Here is a 21,003-nt window from a genome sequence, read left to right as displayed (position 1 = left end):
GTCTAACAAATATAGGACTTAAGATCTCACCTATAGGCTATAATCAACAAATTATGGATGATAATTTAATTCATCCATAATAGACAACTAAAAACCCGCTAAAATAAGTATGAGATTGAACTCAAATAATTACCAAAATAAATGGATATGAGCACTTTAATACATACTCCGCCTCATTCTCAATCATTACGAATACAACATAAGTGTTTATTTATTTTATAATTTAACAATAAATTTTTTAAAAAGTTTTTAATATTCTTAAAAATTTAAAATAACACAATTTATAATTTATAGAAATACGATATAACGGATACATGTACTTATTTTATAATTTAACAATAAATTTTTTAAAAAGTTTTTAATGTTCTTAAAAATTTAAAATAACACAATTTATAATTTATAGAAGGGTTAATAGCATTTTTGCCCCCTGCCATATGGCCTCTTTCTGGTTTACCCCCTGTAAAATTTTTTTTTGCAAATGCCTCCTTGCCATTATAAGATTCCATCAATTTGGACCTTCGACAGATCTGGCACATGCCAAATGCCTATGTGTCCACCTGAGTGGCATTTTTTTTATTTTTCATTTATTTTAAATGCCAAATAATTTAATTACATTCCACATCAGTATTTGAGAGTTATAATTATGAATCATCTTCAACCTTGGACCTCGTCTTCTTCAGCCAAACACTGAAAATTAAGGCACGAAAATGGAAGCTAACAGGAGCTCGTCAGTTGGCAATTCAATCGGTAGATCAATACCCAGATGTGGATGCAACGAATCAATGAAGATGTTTGTCTCAAACACACACGAAAACCCTCAGAGGAAGTTCTAGAGATGCAAGAATCGTGGAAAGGTGATTTCTATTTCTTTGTTCTAAATATAGTATAGTACCAATTTTGATCCATGTGAAATGTGTATTTGGCTTTGTAAAGTGATGCAGCATGCGATTTGTTTCTTTGGGATGATGAAGTCATGGAAAACATTATGACAGGTGGAAAGAAAGAAGTTTTCAGAGGTGGAGAGTTGGTTATCAACAACAGTGAATTCACACTTGACCAAATGAAAGCTTTTGGATTACAGTTTGGGAAAGAGTTTGGAAAGGAGTTTTCCAAAGAATTTGGCCTGGAGGCATCTTCAAAGAAGGTTGAAAAGTTGAAAAAGTTGCTGAATGTTGAAAGGAAAAAAAACTTCAGGCTGATGGTGGCCTTGGTAGCATCTTGGATGTTGTTGTTTGTTGTCTACAATATGTGTTAACTGTTGTGTACTTTGTTTGCAATGTAATGGTGTTTCTTTACCATGCTTCATTTGAGTTTGGTGCAATGTAATGGTGTTTCTTTAACATGTATCATTTCAGTTGAATGGTGTAATGATTTTGGTGCAATATAATGGTGTTTCTAAACCATATAACATAGCCAATACAAGTCAAATTGAGTTCCTAATTTTTTGAGATTTCATTCCATGACTTCATAGCCCTGAGACAAGTCCCTAGCTTTGGGTCTGAGCCAACTTCAATATGCTCTTGAGTTAATGTACCCTGTTCATCCTCTTGAATGACAAGAGGGTCATCACTAGTTCCAGGTCCCTGTTGTGTCAAAGTTTTCAGCACCCTCAGCCTGCTACTTGATCTTTTCTGTCCACTAAGAATCAATTTTTTCTTGACCTTGAGATTCTTCACCACCTTTGGGGCAGCAGTAGTGGGATTTTCTTGACCTTGGGCTTCAGTTGGCATCTCATCTTTCTCGACCACAGGTCCTTCTTCCTCCATTTGATCAACATCATGTCCATCAATAGGATCTGCAACCTCTTGATCAATAGGATCTGCAACCTCTTCATCAATATGGTCTGCAGCCTCAACATCATTGTTGACTGCAAGTTTCTTCCTAGGAGCCTTCCTCTGAAAATAAAAACAGGTTAATAACAGGATTATTTCAAAAACATTACAACCTAAAATTCAAATGGAATGCAATGGTACCTTTCTTTTCAAGGCAGCCGGATTTTGACTTGTAGCCTTACACTTTCTTGAGTTATGCCCAATTTTGTCACACTTTGTACACCTATATGTTACTCCAATCCTCCCCATTCTTGTACCTCCTTCACCAAGCTCCCTGAATCGAAGCTTCTTAGGCCTACCAGGTCCTTTCTTATACAATGGAGGAAGTAACTCATCTGCTTCAACTGGTGGCCACATATCCATCCCATTAATTGGGCTAACTACAAAACTATATGCCTCTCCATATTTCTCCCCAGAATACCAATTATCCACATAGTCTTCAGGTTTAAATTGCCTATAGGCCAATGCTGCACAAGCATGCCTACAAGGAATACCTATTAACTCCCAAAACCTACAAGAACATGTTCTTTTACCCACATCAACAACAAATTGTTGACCATTATAGGCATGCTTAACCTCCCATTGGTCATTCATACACCAAGTTGGATTCCACTGTCCACTCATAAATACCTCCTTATCTAGTCTCTTCCTAGGAATAGGCATAATCCTATGTGCCCACTTTTCTAGCTTAGTAACAGTAGATGCAATCCTATTCATGAGATAGCTCCTAATCCATTCACACATAGTTAAAATTGGCTTATCTCTAGCACATAATATTGTTGCATTAAAGGATTCAGAAATGTTATTCATTAACACATCACATTTAGGGTAAATGTTAAAGGCATGCTTACACCATGTCTTTGTAGGCACCTTCATCAGCCATTCACAAGCTTTTGGATCAAATTTCTTTAGTTCAGACATCTTCTCTTCCCAAGCCTGATGATAGGTTGCCTTAGCTGCCCCCATCATTAGGTCTCTAATCAGAGTACCTCCACCAAATTTCTTCTTGAAATTTACATACAGATGTCTAAGACATAACCTGTGTTCTATTCTTTCAAACATTTCTTCAAAAACACTTACCAAACCCTGCATATATTCAGATTTCACAAATCAAATATACAAAGTCATTCTAAAACAAGTATACAAATAGATTTAGAAATACCTTTTGTTGGTGAGAGATGAAGACATATCTTCTATCTTGACCAATGTCCTCCATCAACAGTTGTAAGAACCACCTCCAGCTTTCTTTGGTCTCAGTCTCAACAACCCCAAATGCCAGTGGAAAATACTGGTCATTTGGATCCCTACCCACTGCTATCAACAGTTGACCCCCAAAATCAGTTTTCAAGTGACATCCATCCACACCAATAAATGGTCTGCAACCTTGAATGAAACCCCTTTTACAGCCATCCAAACAAAAATAGAAATGGTCTTCACTTTCTCACTTGACTGCATCTTGTTTACAACAGACTTTGCTACCCACTTGGACTTAGCACACCTATTGTTTAAACCCTAGCATAACTGTGGGTCCCCACCCATGTTTTAATTTGATATGTCTTGCTGGAACCCACTTTGGAACATAGAGCCAAAAACCCACATTTGCCCTTACATTCTACCCTTACCCGATCTCTTTCATTCTTCACAAAGGTAATTTCCCTCCCATTCAAAACTGACCATTCAATTATGGCATCTTTGAAATCAACCAATGAATTAAATTCCATCCCCAATTTAAACTCATAGTCCCTCCCAAGCTGCTCCTTCATAAACTTCTCATACTTTGGCATTTTTTCATCTTCAGATGCATCTGGATCAGAGCTACCCAAGTGATCACTTTCATATTTGTCTTCTTCCATCTTTTCAGATTCCTTTTTCTTAATTTCCTTGGCTATTAATCCAGGTGCTCCAACTAGAATCTTCTGCTTTTTCTTTGGTGTCATCTTCTTTGAGGCACACCTCTTATACCTGTAGGACTTCCCAGCAACTTCAATTCGAGGTGAACAATTTTTGGGATTTTCTACTTCAAAACATTCAAAACCATCATCCACTGCAGTTGTTCTCTCATCTTCAGAGTCATCAAACCTAACATGTTCTGCTTCATCATCACTCTCAGCATCACTAGAATCCCTACTCGGACCCATCTCAACACACTTAGGCTCCACAACATGGACTCCTATGTCCCTCACATTATGTTCCACAAATATGTGCGCTTCAGTGTTGTTACCTGCAGCAAATGTAGCAACATCCAATGCTCCATCATCACTCTTAAGTTCAACAAAGTGTTCATCTATACCTTCATGTTTGGTCCAAACCCTAAATTCATCTCTAATGTATCCCCATTCGATTACCATTTCCGTCACTTCTTCTATACCCCAATGTTCTATATCTTGATTCAACACAGTTGACTCAACCCCACCCTTGTAAAACACAATATTCTCCTTAACAAACTCCCCACCATGATGAATAACAGTAGTGAACTTACCCAGAATCTGTAACGAGCACTCTAACATTAGCCTAAACCTAAAGAACGAAAGGATAAAGGGAAAAAATCCACATACCTTTGGACGCGAATCCATTTCGAGACTAGGGATGACCGTCACTTCAGTTGCTATCTTCTTCTGGGCACGAAATGCTTCACTTAGCAAGCTTGAGCAACTCCAATGGTGATTATCAGCTAGGTCAAATTGGAAGGACCAAAATGAACCACATTTGTGTAATATATCAAATTGGAATATTGATGTGGCGTGTAATTAAATTATTTGGCATTTAAAATAAATGAAAAATAAAAAAATGCCACTCAGCTGGACACATAGGCACTTGGCATGTGCCAGATCTGTCGAAGGTCCAAATTGATGGAATCTTGTAATGGCAAGGGGGCATTTGCAAAAAAATTTTTTACAGGGGGGTAAACCAGAAAGAGGTCATATGGCAGGGGGCAAAAATGCTATTAACCCTTTATAGAAATACCGTTATAACGGATACATGTACTTACAAACACTAATGTTGGTGTTCAATCGAATATAAATTCGAGTAAGAGAATGAATACTGTATTATCATGCCGAAATCCTACCATTCTTGTCCCTACCCCCACACTATTTATAAACTAATTAAATAAGTTCAAAGTGATAATAATCTACATTAGAAGAAAATCTAAATTTAAATCTAAAATAGAATAAAGAATTTAATTATTTAACTTAATCTCTTTCCTTGAAAATAAAAGGTTTGTTGTTTCGTTAAGTCGGTTCAGTTGATAGTTTTAGAGAGATATCAAATGCAGAAGCGCAAGTTAAAACCCGCGACATCCGTAAATAAATAAAAACCCAACTCTACCTGAATAAATAAACACCCAAATCTATGTAAATGTATCTTGATCATAGGATTATGTTTTTCTGAAATCTCTATTTTGTTAACTTTGTCTTTGTCTCTATCTTTGTTAATTGTTCCTTTCTACTCCCCTAAATTTCCAATGAAAGTTATGTTTATTTGAGAATTTTATTGTAAGAGGAAAAATGTTAGAGAAATTTTTAAAAGTTTTGTTTTGGATAATATTTTTAGTTTGAGAGTATTATATCAATATCAAGATAATTTGAAGAATTTTGTAAGCTCTCAAAAACTCTCCCTTAAAATACATAATAAAGTTTCCCATATGAAGTACAAGCTAATAGCAGAATCCAGTGTGTTTTAAGGAGAATCTACTGGTCTATTTGAACCAAATACTTGCATATTTTGCATATATTTAGGTTCAGATGAAGTTAGTAAATTAACAAGCAAATACTAAATGTTTTCTATTTATTTCAGCAGTGTAAGTGAAAAATATAGATTTTGCTTAAAATTAAAAATGAACTACTGTAAGAAAGGGGTATAAGAAAAATGATTATCTAAACCACAAAATAGCTTGTCCCAAATATATTGCTAAGAGTACTAACTGATGTAGCTAAGCTTTCTGTCAGTAACACACAGGATGGAAACATGAAAAATTAACTTTAAGACACAACAGAACTGAGATTTGTTTATAAAAGTACAAGGTAATCCACATTACATAGAACATTTGAGTCCATTGCCTCTACTCTCCAGGTGCAGAGACACCTTGCTTCAGTCTCTCCTTTTTCATCTTCTTTTTTGAGACTGGCTTCTTTTTCCTAGGAGGAATAGTCTTCTGTGCATAAGAGTAGAGGACAAAGTTTCCAATGAGGAATGTCAATAGCAACCCTCCAACAACAAGTAGAACTATTAAGCCTGGGTTGAACCCTTGAGATCCAGCATTCTGAACATTTCCAAAGAGCAACAGAAAAAAACACTTAAATAAGGTCGTATCAGGGAGCACAAAACAAAACGAAATAGCAAAAGCAATTAAAATAGTAATAGCAAAATGTAATAACCACCACTCACAACCAGTCAACCATCCATGTATACACATAACATAAACTGCAGAGCAGATAAAAATGACTATAATGTGCAAGTGCAGCTTCTTTTAATCTTCTTAGAACTATTGCTCATAAAATATGATAAAAAGCAATAAGATTTTTTTAGAAACAAGAGAGAACTGGTTTTTCCCATGATATTCAAAGCAGAATACTCGAATCTACATGATGATACAGAATTCACAAAACTTGTTTTCTTATTTTGAGATAAGCAAATATATTTCTAAGTATTTTCGTCGATGCATGCAAAACGGACTAAATCACAAATCATGCTTCCTATCTTAAGATCCTTAGGTTGTCTTGTGTGTATTTCTATATTAGATCCTTAGTTAGTGTACAATTTTCCCCAATACAAAAACTTATTTGAGATTGACAATAAGTGTTACAGTAGGAATAGCATCATAATTGATAAGAAAACTCGAAAACCTGTAACATGTTTGACATTGAATAGATTGCTAGCTGACTTTCAGAAAATTTTATGGCATTGGTAAACTTAGCTCAAAAATGAATTTTATGCATCCAAAAAAATACAGCCTTTGAGTAAAACACAACCTTTAACTACATCCGTTTTGTACAGGGTTTAAAAAAACGGCCCGCGACCGCGAAAACGGTATTGACAGATGTCGATACCGTTATTAGGTTAAAGAAAGTTAATTCACATCGTGACAACTTCCGCAATCAGTGTTGCGACACTTTACACCAGTACCAACCGAAATAGCAAAAGTCTTTACACGACCGTAACAGATTTTTAAAATCTTGATCATTATCATCAATCATTATCTATAACCTAAATCATGGATTAGCATAACCATCAAATAGCACTGCATTGAATAAAAACGAAATTTAACCTATACAGCAACTAAACAAACCTTAAAATGCCTAATAAATAAATAAATAAAAAACTAGCAGATAAGCATCACTGAATTGATAAATCTCAATACAAACATTAATTTTATCCAAAATGTGAACACTAGCTGAAAAAATCCTAATTAAATTTTCAACGGATCTACAAATTAAGCATATAATTGAAAAACTGGACGATGAATCTTCATCGGTAATGCAAAAATGGAGAATGATTGAAAGTATGAAAGATCAAAAAGCGTAGAATATGGGAAAGGGATATACAAAAGTTGATTCATGAATTCAAGATCTGAAAAGAAAAAAATAATAAAGAAAGTGGAAGAAGGAACATTGAATTGATGAAGATCGGATCTAGGAAGAGAAGAATACCGCGCGATCGAAGGAAGGGGGAACTTTATCGGACATGGCTGACGCGGAGAAGCTATGATTGTGCCAAAGGGAGACTTGATTCCGAATCCGAAGTTTGAAAAGGTTAGAGAAACGAGATCGATATGTTTCAACTTTCAACAATCACTTGTGATTTATTTTTGTCTTTTTTCACTAAAAAAAACTACAAAAGTAATAAGTAATAAATAATATAATATATTCTATTCTATTCAGAGTAACATATGGTCTTTGTAACCTTAAGTTTGAAACATTCTGGTCCCTTATTCATAAAATTTTTCAAAGTGGTCCTTTAATTATTCAAAAAGTTTTATGTTAGTTCTTTCCGTCTAAATTTTGCCTTACACATTGATTCGAACCAGGTTCATGGTGGTTACTTTACCACTGAGACATTTTTCTTTTGTGATTAATTCTCTCTATTTTCTGGATTTCTTCAAAGTTATTCATCCGTAAGACCACCAAACTTTAGTCAAGAAATTCAACGGATTCATTTCCACGTCAATAATTAATGTTTACAATCAAATCAACACAATAAATAAGATGCCTCTTCATGATCAATGGGCAAATTTCATACGAAGATAAAACGACGTCGCCTTCATCGAAGGCAATCTTGATGAAATGGAAAAGTATAATTGATATGGATTAGAACCGATAGAATTTTTGTTAGAGATTTAAAAAAATCAATAAAATGCATCCGAAACCCAAGAAAGTATATTATGAATTTGGGGCTTTAGGGTTCACGATGTTGAAACTCAGATTGAAGAATCCAAGTTGAGAAAAGTATATTATTTAAGTCTTCCAATTTTCAATTTCCATCACTTTCAAAATTTTCTTTCATGACGTAGGGTAAAATTTTGAAGATAAGGTGGACCTTTGAACAATTAAAGGATCATTTTTGGAACTTTTTAAAGATAAGGGACCAGAATGGACTCCGAGGTATATTTAAGGACTAAAAAGGGTATTTTGCCATAAATAAAAGGATATCTAAAAGTAAGTGTGTTTGCGGTGCGGTTTGGGTGGTTCGGATAAAAAATTATCCGAACCACAAGATAAAAAGAAGTATGGTTTGGTTTGATTTGGTTGGGTGTTAGAAATAAAATCGAACCAACCCAAACCTAACCAATGCAATTTTGTTTATTTCGGTTGGTTTGTTTTTTTTTTTCAAAAAAAATTGAGTCATGCATACACATATAGATGACAACATAACTTTGTATTTAGTCATTCATACACTACAAAGTAACTATGAAACTCATTATTTTTGGACCTCAACTTCTCATTTAATATGTAAAAATCTTATTAGATAAAAGTGAAATATTAACATAAAATAATATAAATAAGGTTATAACGAAAAAAAAAAGGAGATGAGAGATTATTGAAGATGAAAAATAAAGAACAAAAGAGATGAGAGATTAGAGAATAAGAGGTGTCATAAAAACGAAACTGAAAGAGAGAACAATAGCATAAGAATGAGAAGGTGAAAATAAAGAATATAAGATAGTAGAGATTAGAGAAGAATAGGCAATACTGTTATAGGAGCTTAGAGAAGGCTGAAATTGAAATTCAAAGTGTGAGAAAGAGAAAATCATTTGTAATCGTAAGACTAGGGCATAATAAGTTTAGGTTTGGGTTAGATGTGAGTTAAGTGAAATTTGAGTTGTAACATAATGCGGTTTGATCCGGTTCGGTTTGCAAAATACAAACCGCAAACCTAACCGAAACGCGCAGTTTTGTTAAAATATGACCCAAACACATCTGAACCAAATGCAATTTTCGATTTAGTTTGGTTCGATTTGTAATTTTCTATTGGGATGATTCGATTTTAACCACCCCTATCTAAAGATATTGTATTTAGTCTTAATTTTTCTTAAAACACAACACCTTACCTTATTTATAGTAATTAGATTAAAATTTCTCTTAGTTAAAAATTTATACTATTATAATTTGTTATTATATACAATTTTTTTAAATTAATTGATAAAATAAAATTTTATTTAAAATAACTGTGTTGGATACAAACCAAAATTATACATGACTCCTGATGTGGTGCTGCTGCAAACCTCAGATATAGTAGAACAAGAAGGTGGACATGCAAAGTTAGGACTCCAATGCTCAAGTCAGTGGATGAGTCCATAAAAGACTGGATGAAGTATGAAAAGTGTGTGCCCCCTTAGGGTCCGTTTGGTTGGGGGATTTTGGAGGGGAGGAGAGGGGAGAAAATATTTTAAACTAATTATGTTTGGTTCAATTTTTTATGAGGATAGGTAATCTGAATCCCTCCGAGAGCAGTTTTTCGTTTGTTCCGAATTGGGGGATTTTGGAGGGGAGGAGAGGGAGAGGAGTTATATTAAAAATATATTTTTGTTATATAGACAAAATTATCCTCAATTTTTTTTATTATAATCATAAAATTATCCTTAATAAATATTATATGCTAATTTGTCATTATATTAAAAAATTCATATTTTTTAACGGCAACTCCATTATTTAATTACTATGACTCAACTTCTTTTTTAATGTCTCTTTTTTTGTGTTTCATTTTTTTTTCTTTTCATTTTTTCATTTTTTTTAATAACGTTATTGTTTTATAAGTTGTTGTGTTGTATTACATTTCGATTTATAATTGTAGTATATGAGTTATATATTATATATAATTTAATTTTATAAATATTTTATGAGATTAGATGGATCATCAAGATGAGAAAATGATTCATTTGAAGATTGATAACATAATGATTGTATGGCATTTATCAATATTTTATTTACACTTTAATATATTTCTGAGAATTTGAAATATTAAATATTTTATTTGTGATTATCTATGTTGTTCATGAGTTGACAAAAAGTTTTTTTGGTGAATATCATTTTGTTTTTATTTTAAGGGTAAAAATGTAAAGTAGTTTTAAAACCCCTCCTCTTTCCCTTGTGAACCAAACATATATTTGATTAAAATGTCTCCCTCCCCTCCCCTTCTTTTGAACCAAACATACATTTAATTTAAATACTTCCCTTCACCTCCCCTCCCCTCTCCTCCCCTTTATTAAAATCTCTCCCCTTCCCTCCTCTCCGTTGAACCAAACAGACCCTTAAGCTTTGCACATGTGGATGTATATATCCAACTGACTCAAGTAACTATTGGGCTTCTTTGGAACCATAAGCCCGACTTAGAGTAGTTTCCCCCAAGGCTTGTCATGAGATATCGAACGAAAAATCTTTTAGAGTTTGCGCAGACCTTTTCAAGTAGAGTTAATTTTCGACCAAAATTGATGTGTCTGGTCAATGGGGAGTGGGGAACATTCGCATTAAATGTCTTTCTTATCACTGGGACGTTTCACGTGAATTTTAAACATGTGTCCCTAAACTAGTAGATTAAGGTATGACATTTCCCTGTAGGGTACTTGAGTGCACTTAAGTGTCGTGGTATTCCCAGCGTGTGATCTGACTGTTGCTTTTAGTCTTCCCATTTTCTTTTCATCTGAGTTTTTGGTTTTTTTTGGTTTACCCTTTCCTATATAAAGGTGACTTGGCTTTTCGAATGAACTTTCACTATCATCAATAACTGGAATATACTTATTTTTTCAATAACCATCTTTTCCTTTTCAAAGTTATGGAAATCTCTAATTAGGGTGCCACTTGTCCCCGTGGGAACATTGTGTCCTTTGAATTGTCCTCAACCTTTCGCTTCCTTTGTCTCCCTTCGCTCCTTTGATCCATCTTCGTTTCAGGTACCATTTCTAACCCTTTACTCCTATTTGATATTTTTCATTCCTTTATCTTTGTGATTACCAATATAAAAGGTCAACTTGCTAATTCAAGAAATGGTTCTATCGAAGATGATATTTCGTCGCCTGTGGGGGAAGAAATCCAAAATGATGTGAATAGTACTTCTTGGGTGCATACTCGCCCTGCTTTAGGTATGGTGGTTGTTTTGTATAACTCTGATTCTTATGGTGCTTCCAGGAAATATTTTTAGGGAGGATTTTTTGAAGATTTTTCTAGTCTTTTTTTATAACAGTGCTAGGAAATCTGCTGTAATGTTCAACTTGATAGAGTTATTTATGCTTCTCAGAGGGTCTTTCGTAACTCCTTCACCTCCTCTCGCCCTTTATTCTCTATGGAGATTGCTGCCCGGGATAGGCACATACTTCAACATTTTATTAATTCATATATAAGTACACAAGGTTGTGATCCCAACGAGTCTGAGACCAGGCGTCAAATTAACCTTCTAAATTTAAGGAACGCTTATGGTTGGTGTTACCTTTTGAGTGAAGGTCAGGCAGGTCCTCCCTCTCTAAAACCGATAGACATGAATCAATATCATTAAGTAAATCAAGGATATGAGTTATATATTATATATAATTTAATTTTATAAATATTTTATGAGATTAGATGGATCATCAAGATGAGAAAATGATTCATTTGAAGATTGATAACATAATGATTGTATGGCATTTATCAATATTTTATTTACACTTTAATATATTTCTGAGAATTTGAAATATTAAATATTTTATTTGTGATTATCTATGTTGTTCATGAGTTGACAAAAAGTTTTTTTGGTGAATATCATTTTGTTTTTATTTTAAGGGTAAAAATGTAAAGTAGTTTTAAAACCCCTCCTCTTTCCCTTGTGAACCAAACATATATTTGATTAAAATGTCTCCCTCCCCTCCCCTTCTTTTGAACCAAACATACATTTAATTTAAATACTTCCCTTCACCTCCCCTCCCCTCTCCTCCCCTTTATTAAAATCTCTCCCCTTCCCTCCTCTCCGTTGAACCAAACAGACCCTTAAGCTTTGCACATGTGGATGTATATATCCAACTGACTCAAGTAACTATTGGGCTTCTTTGGAACCATAAGCCCGACTTAGAGTAGTTTCCCCCAAGGCTTGTCATGAGATATCGAACGAAAAATCTTTTAGAGTTTGCGCAGACCTTTTCAAGTAGAGTTAATTTTCGACCAAAATTGATGTGTCTGGTCAATGGGGAGTGGGGAACATTCGCATTAAATGTCTTTCTTATCACTGGGACGTTTCACGTGAATTTTAAACATGTGTCCCTAAACTAGTAGATTAAGGTATGACATTTCCCCGTAGGGTACTTGAGTGCACTTAAGTGTCGTGGTATTCCCAGCGTGTGATCTGACTGTTGCTTTTAGTCTTCCCATTTTCTTTTCATCTGAGTTTTTGGTTTTTTTTGGTTTACCCTTTCCTATATAAAGGTTACTTGGCTTTTCGAATGAACTTTCACTATCATCAATAACTGGAATATACTTATTTTTTCAATAACCATCTTTTCCTTTTCAAAGTTATGGAAATCTCTAATTAGGGTGCCACTTGTCCCCGTGGGAACATTGTGTCCTTTGAATTGTCCTCAACCTTTCGCTTCCTTTGTCTCCCTTCGCTCCTTTGATCCATCTTCGTTTCAGGTACCATTTCTAACCCTTTACTCCTATTTGATATTTTTCATTCCTTTATCTTTGTGATTACCAATATAAAAGGTCAACTTGCTAATTCAAGAAATGGTTCTATCGAAGATGATATTTCGTCGCCTGTGGGGGAAGAAATCCAAAATGATGTGAATAGTACTTCTTGGGTGCATACTCGCCCTGCTTTAGGTATGGTGGTTGTTTTGTATAACTCTGATTCTTATGGTGCTTCCAGGAAATATTTTTAGGGAGGATTTTTTGAAGATTTTTCTAGTCTTTTTTTATAACAGTGCTAGGAAATCTGCTGTAATGTTCAACTTGATAGAGTTATTTATGCTTCTCAGAGGGTCTTTCGTAACTCCTTCACCTCCTCTCGCCCTTTATTCTCTATGGAGATTGCTGCCCGGGATAGGCACATACTTCAACATTTTATTAATTCATATATAAGTACACAAGGTTGTGATCCCAACGAGTCTGAGACCAGGCGTCAAATTAACCTTCTAAATTTAAGGAACGCTTATGGTTGGTGTTACCTTTTGAGTGAAGGTCAGGCAGGTCCTCCCTCTCTAAAACCGATAGACATGAATCAATATCATTAAGTAAATCAAGGTAGTTATAGGATCTAAAGAGACCTCTCTTTGACTTTCTTCTTATCAAAGAGACCTCTCACCGCTTCTATTTTTGACCATGCAGCCAAAGTGGAAAATGATCTCATAGAAGTAGGTTCACCTCTTGATTGAACGTTCATCCTTGTAGACTTTAATTATAGGATCTGTAGTCACTTTGACGGGTGTTCCATCCATTTTTACGAGTATGTATTTACTCGACTTAATTTGAGTCAGTCTTTCAATGAGTTCAAAGTAGGGGTGTTGAAACATTTGATGATTGCATCCTCCCAGCTGCACCCCAATGAGCTTTTGTTAAGGTGTTCTAGTTTTAGTGTGAATACTGGAATTGGAAGCCATCCTAAAACATTTTATTTCATTTGTTTTTAGTGAAGTGTACCTCCTTGGATTAGGAGACTTCAAATATCATTTCTTCCTGGTACGCCCTCAGACATCAGAGGCTCACCTCGTCTTTTGAATGACCTTCAGGAATGAGTATGTGATGCCAGATTTCTCCTGAGTGGAAATAATTAGCTGTAGTGGTCAAATTCGAAAATGTTGTGCTTGTTGCCACTTCAATCGAGAATCACATACCTATGTCAATCCTCAGGATTCTCTGACTCTGAAGGAGATATAAATGAAGGAGAACTTGGTGTCCTTCTAGGAGAACCTAGGCCGTGAGAACAGGGTTGGCCTTTTAGGTGTGGGGCCATTAATGTAGAAGAAATGGTCAATTTACATTTGGGCTATATTAAATACTGTCGATATTCAGGAAAAGATAAATATTTTTGGTAAGGAGAGAAAGTCGACATTAAATTTGTTTGCTTCTTGTTTTCCTTGATCGATAAATATTAATCTTCTTCATTTTCCTTTTGAATATACAATGACTTTGGGGGGACATGGCTGCAGTGAGAGGTCTCTTTGATAAGAAGAAAGTCAGGGTAGTTACTTCTTTTTATTGCACTCCTACTTCTACTCCCATAGGGATAGTGTGGGAGAAACTTTTGGGAGGCATCGGAGCTCCACCTGTGACTCAATCTCCCTCGACTCTTTCTGACCGGGACCAGTCTTCCTCTATTAGGATGGATAAATGATAAGACGACCAGGTTTTGTCTTTTGCCATCAATGTTAAAAGAGGATATGATTTGGATACATCACAATTCAGAGGGGGGAAGCTCTAACAAAAAGCTCAAGTTGTTCGATCCTTCTTGTTCTTGACGTTGGATTCCTACCTACTCTCGTTAAATTTACTGTCATCATTCAATCTTGGATACCCCCATACTTCACAGGAGGAACGAACTTGTGTGCCTGAGCAGGATCTCACTTACCTTGAGAGTCCTCCCATTCGGAGAATATGGAGTTGGTTTTGGAGGTTGCCTTCTATATGTTCTATAGTACCAACTTAGGGTATGTTTTGTTCAAATGAGGGGGACGAAATGGGAGAGATTTTAATGGATGAAAGAGAAAGGGGGGGGGGGAGGAGGGATTTGTTAATTATATATATTTGGTTCAAAAGAGAAGAAGAGAGAGATTTTAATTAAGAATATGTTTGGTTTAAGAGGGGAGGGAAAAGATTTTATTCATAATTTACTTTTTTATCCTTATGATCTTATATAAGTCATATGATATTCAAAAGTGAAAAATTCATAAATATTTTTTGGTAATAAAATAGGCATAACACAAAATTTATAATGTTGAGTGATTAAAAAAGTTATAATTTACTACATAACGTTAAAAAAAATTGAGTACACTTGATTCAGATTATACTTGATTTCTACGCTAGTAATGGATATTCATAGGCATTAGTAAATGAGAATGGTTAGGGTCTGCTCACGGTGGTATGAGAGAACTAACTCATTTGAGGTGAAAGACTTTTTGTATCAGAATTATGCTAAGTATTTATAGAGGCTATTGGTCATAGGTGTTGTGGCGGTAAAGCGGCAAGCAACAAAATATTTGGAAATATTTATCCGGGAATTTATCGTGTCCACAGAGATTGGTGATACCGAACTGCCGTTCGACGGATTCTTAGTTCTTGAGTTCGGGTTAAATGGGTTGAAAGTAAACAAGGAAAATATAACATATGAACATAAAATAAATTCATTCTTGATAGAGAATAGCTTATCTGGTTTGAATCTAAACTACTCCTCACAAACTTAGCTTTATCACTCCGCCGTACTCAATCTACAATACTCGTCAGAATCACCACATATCCCTCACATCAATGTCCATTTCTGCAACATCAACGGAAATTTAACTATATTGCTCTTTCGACGATGTCTCAACCGATCAAACAACACAGAGACATTAAACTCAGATATTATGTGGATGTTAACCCCAATCCTATGTCTAGAATCAAAAGCTAACAGATATCCCCCTAATCAAGATTTGTGATGTCTATGTCTACAACAACAAAAATCCAGAGCATTTAAAGATCAAGGAAACACCGATTAAGATTTGTAAAGCAAATATATTATACAACTAGTACAAAGAGTAACAAACATCCATGTGTTTAGAGTAAACTTACAAACAAACCCAACAAAAGTGGTTACAAAGAGAAGAGGAGGAGAAGAAAACCAATTCTTTCGCGGTGTCAATCACGATCAATTGAGCTCCCGACCAAGAATCTTTCGATTACAAGCCACAAATGTTGTTTTCTAAGCTCAATCTACCAAAAATTGAAGGTTGATGAGTTGGGGTTCAAAAATACCCAAAACATACCTAAAAAATATGATTTTACAACATATATACCAAAACTGAAGTCGCAGACCGCGCTTAGCGCGCCCACCGCGCTAAGCGGGCTGTTTTTTATTGTTCTTAAGCCGCCAGACCGCGCTTAGCGCCAAAAACCCGCGCTAAGCGCCCAACTCTCTGCCAAACTTGCTCAAAAATGCTCCCAGACCGCGCTTAGCGCGGTCAAGCCCGCTTAGCCCGCTCAACAGAACAGCAAATCTTGTTTTGGTCATATCTTGAGAACCGTAACTCCGATTTGCGCCCGGTTCGAAGCGTTGGAAAGCTTATTCCATGCTCTATCTAACAATGAATAAATTGAAACCAAATTGATGATTTTTATCATCCTTATTTAGAGCCTTGTCTGTGATGAATTGGTAAAATCTCGTGCTCGCCGCCGTGTCTTCGACACTTTATTCCTCAAAGCTTCGAACACGCATAAATACCTACAAAAAGACAACAAAACTATCAAACGGTATATATTTACACGAAAACATAACAAAACATAAACGATACAAATATACACAAAAACGGGGAATTATTCAAACGGTATTAACAAAAAGTATCGATAAGTGCCACTATTTACATACACAAAATAACTACAATTTGGCACTTAACAATAGGTTTTCCTTTGGAATGATCACCGACTATTTAGTCAATGTTGGACCGTTGATTCTCCATTTCCTAGGAATGCGTGGATAAGTTATTGACTCTAACTTAAAACATTTTTCTCATGTACTTTCTCATAACTAGACGAGGGAGAGGCACTTAGGGCGAGGTAGTTTCTAATCAAGGGAGACATATGGTTATCGCCCCTCCTAGGGACTGCAACCCTCCCTCCTTTGCTAGGCCCTTTGCCTGCCCCAGCGCTTGGCTATTGGCCATGTTTTGGGCTGGATCGAGGATCTAGGCTCAAAACGCATAACTTCTAGGATTTTAGGAGTATGTTTAGGAATCTTGGGAGGCTGCCCAAAACAAGTCGTTGGTCAGGCAGAGGTGTATCTCTGGTCGACAGAGATGTCCAACGAGCAGGGGCCATCTGTCCTTGACCGAGGAGCAGAGGAACCGCCTTACTGTAGGCGAATGGGCAAGCCAGGTCGAATGTAGCGATGATGTGTTGTCCTTTGACCTTATGGAGGCGTGTCCCCGACACAGGGTCATGAAAGGTAGCGTTCCCATTGTCCTTAGGTAATTGGGCCAAGGTTATTGGGCCGCTCTGGACGCAGAAGTAAATTGGGCCACGCCTAACTGTCGGGTCAGTCCAAAACATTATGTATTGGAAGTCTAAGAAAGTCGGGATCGATCTGAGAGACCAATATTCCAAAGCGGTGGTTTTCATTGCTCTACCTCCCAATTTCTTTCTACACCGGAATGCTAATAGCATGTAAAAAAAAGGGAGTAATATTGATCAGTGTAGACAAAGGGAATACAAATGAGACATGAATTATGGAAGTAGCTGCAAAATTTCTGTTTCTATATGAGATAAAAAGAAGCCAAACATATTACATTACATGAATAATGATTGTTCTAGTCATATATGGTTCCAAAAAAAAAAAAACAATAGAACAGTCTTATTGAGCTCTTCATTTCTAGGTACAACCCCACTTGCCAGTTCAACACGCCATATATAGTAACTTAATTGGTCCCTCTTCATTTCTATCTACTTATCTTCTTTCTGTCTTTTCTACCTAACTTGTATTCCTCACAACAACACAATTCATCAACCACACCAACAATTAGTTGGATGAATTAATTGTTTTCATAGGAAAAAGCTACTTGTCAATTTGTTAGGATGAGAAGAAAAAATAGTTAAGGGAAAGAAGAAAATTTACATACATGATTGCACCAACTCTCTTATTTATGCTTATTTATCATACAATTATTGTTAGGCAAAACATGGTTTTAAATTGCGGCCTGCAGATATATAGAAAATACGGCCAACGTGTTTGAAGTTGCGGTTCTGGTCCGCAATTTAAAACTATATGCTAAAACTCATTCTTGTTCGACTTCTGAGGCCACTGTTTTAGCCCAAACCCTAAGATGTTTCTTCATATTATCAGCTGAACAAGTCTTGGGAACTTTCATGCTTAGTAATGGTGAATCAGGCTTCTTTATAAGCCATGCTTCTGATAAATAAGGTCTCATGATATCTCTCTTTTCATCTTCATAAACTTCAACAACAATATCATCACCATCATCATTTTCTGATGCATCATCCATTATTTGTGACCCTGAGTGGGTCTTTTTGTTATCTTGGAATGAACAAATTCTCTGCAAGCCAGGGACAACACTAATCATTCTTGGACTAATGTATTCCTTCTTGAATATAAAACCAAGATCCATAAAACCCTTCACTTCATCAAGTTCAAGGTCCCCAAGTGTCCTACAACTCATAGTTTTTTGCAGTTTATCATTTTTCCTCGATTTTTCGGGACGGTTTCGAGTCGTTGGTAACGATGAACCTGATAAATGTGAACTATTCAAATGACTGATTTTGTTTAATATTTCCTTGATTTCTTCTTTGTTTTCAATTGAACCAACCTTGTAACATTAAAAAACAAAATAAACAAAACAAAACAAACAAAAAAACATAATCATGACTTCATAGGTTATAGTACTAAGTGTTTTTTTAATATATATTATATGTACCTGAACTGGTAAAGAAATTATTGAAACTTGTTTTGGTGAAGAAAGTGATTCATCTGCTGAAGTTTCTTCATCTAGTAGAGGTGTCAAAGAAAGAATAGATGATGATGATGATGATGAAGAAGAAGAAGAAGAAGATTCTGATATAGAAACATGTTTTTCAACATGTTTTGCTACAAATAGTGTTGTTGTTGGTTGTGAGAAAAGAATGATTTGATGAAACCAAAGGTTATCCATTTCTGCTATAATGCTTAAAGAATATGTATCTGCCATTGAATGAGATTATGCAAAAACTAAAAACTTGTCGGTAGATGAATGAAAAGAAAGAGCAGTGAGTGAAGGAAAATGAACATGGACATGTTAGTGTGGGACACTAAGGTTGTGGTCACATTTGAAATGGGACATGTTCTTCCGCATCTTCCAATTATAAAATGACAATTTTATCCATGATTCTAATTATGAGAATATGATGCTTTTTTATCTCATGCATGTCAAAATCATATGCTAGAATAAGTTAGGTTCGTGAGTTTATTAGAAGCAAAGAGTAAGGAATAAGGTATGGACCTAAAATGAATGGTTTGAGATATGTAAAATCCAAAAGTTTCTATAAATTTGTAAAAACAAAAGCAATTATGTGAATGAATGTTTGCATCCAAATATGGACTAGAGCATCTTAACATTACAGTTGTCAATGAGACAAAATATGATTTGCAAACTGATTAAAATTCTTCAATTAAAGTTAGGATATGCATGATTGGTTTTTCTCCTAAGAGATCATTTATTGGTTATGGGCTTAATCAAATAATAGTGACTAAAAGTTTATTGGAATAAGGATTGTTTATTATTGGGACAATATACCTTAATTATTTTCTTGTGCAGCTGTTTATAGTAATTTTTTACTTTATCAGTATCAGAAATGAATTCAAGGATCATAGAGATTGAAAAGTAGAAGTAATTTAGTGTATACTATAATAGAAAGTAATCATATCTATACCAAAAAGAAAAAAGAAAAAAGTACTCATATCGTTCAAATGAATTTGACATTCAATACAATCAAATAATCAACACTTGTATTTGTTCTCAAGTGACATCAGGGGCGAATCCGGACGTTACTTATTGGTGAGATTCAATATGAAAAAAATTATAAATTAAATTATATTGACAATAAAAAATATTATTTAAAGCAAAAGATTTATAATGAAAACCATCTGAGAAATTAACAAATATAAAAGTGAAAGAGAAATTTGAAAGGTGGTAAAAATTGAACTGAATTCGAACATAAATTGGAAGGGTCATCGGTCTGAATTATTTGATTTATTCAACTAAATTATACAATTTAATATAGTTTAGTCATGAAGTTTAACTAGTGACCCACTAATTCGACCTATATGTCAATCACCCACCCTCATCAATTTGATGATCGGTTTGACTTTTAAAAAATTGGTGTGTCTTTAGCCATAGGGTGCCTTCAAGTGGATTCGTCCATGAATGACATTACCAGAAGAACAATACTAGGGCTCTGTCTGGTCAAAATAGCGGTTGGGTGATAACACTACTAGAAAAACACACTTTATCTGTGGAAAATATTTCGCAGGTATACCTGCTAATTTTCTTGCAAAATTATAAAGTAAAATAAATTTTCCTGCAAAACACATTTCGCTGAAAATTCCGCAGGAATACCTGCGGATTTTGCTGCGGAAATTACATTCTGAATAAAAATTCAAAACTACATTACAAAATCCGTAGGTAATTTTACAGGAAAACTTTCTACGGATTTTGCTACGGAATTTTTATTTTGGAAAAACCAAAGTGCATTACGAAATCCGCAGAAAATGTTTTCTATAGATTTGTTGCGGATTTTTTTTGTATTATCTATTATTATTTTATTAAATTATAAAACAATGTAAAATATTTTTCTTTAAAAGTAAATGTTTTTTTTTTTTGCAAAAAGATTTAATAGATTTTAATGAAAGGTATGGAAATTTTGAAAAATAAAATTAAAAAAGTTATTAAAAATTAAAAACAAAAATTTGGTAAAATGTTTAGAATAGGAGTGGAACCTACTATCTACCTTATATTGGACCAACGAATCTACCACTA

General features: G+C 34.8%; 2 protein-coding genes across 2 annotated transcripts; both read right to left on the bottom strand.

Moving 5' to 3' along the window:
• Nucleotides 1–5,689: 5,689 nt before the first annotated feature.
• On the bottom strand, nt 5,690–7,639 carry LOC131612578 (DNA-binding protein S1FA-like). Its single transcript, XM_058884344.1, has 2 exons — nt 7,481–7,639; nt 5,690–6,093 (listed from the first exon to the last, which is right to left on the bottom strand). Exons 1-2 carry the CDS (start codon nt 7,514–7,516, stop codon nt 5,893–5,895), a joined length of 237 nt encoding a protein of 78 aa, XP_058740327.1. The 5' UTR covers nt 7,517–7,639; the 3' UTR covers nt 5,690–5,892.
• Nucleotides 7,640–16,076: 8,437 nt separating this feature from the next.
• LOC131610268 (uncharacterized) lies at nt 16,077–19,379 on the bottom strand. Its single transcript, XM_058882168.1, has 2 exons — nt 18,907–19,379; nt 16,077–18,798 (listed from the first exon to the last, which is right to left on the bottom strand). Exons 1-2 carry the CDS (start codon nt 19,174–19,176, stop codon nt 18,250–18,252), a joined length of 819 nt encoding a protein of 272 aa, XP_058738151.1. The 5' UTR covers nt 19,177–19,379; the 3' UTR covers nt 16,077–18,249.
• Nucleotides 19,380–21,003: the final 1,624 nt, after the last annotated feature.

This window comes from Vicia villosa, linkage group LG6 (assembly GCF_029867415.1).
Source record: "Vicia villosa cultivar HV-30 ecotype Madison, WI linkage group LG6, Vvil1.0, whole genome shotgun sequence".
In the NCBI taxonomy this organism is placed as follows: Eukaryota; Viridiplantae; Streptophyta; class Magnoliopsida; order Fabales; family Fabaceae; genus Vicia; species Vicia villosa.
This window is presented reverse-complemented; position numbering and strand designations above follow the sequence as displayed.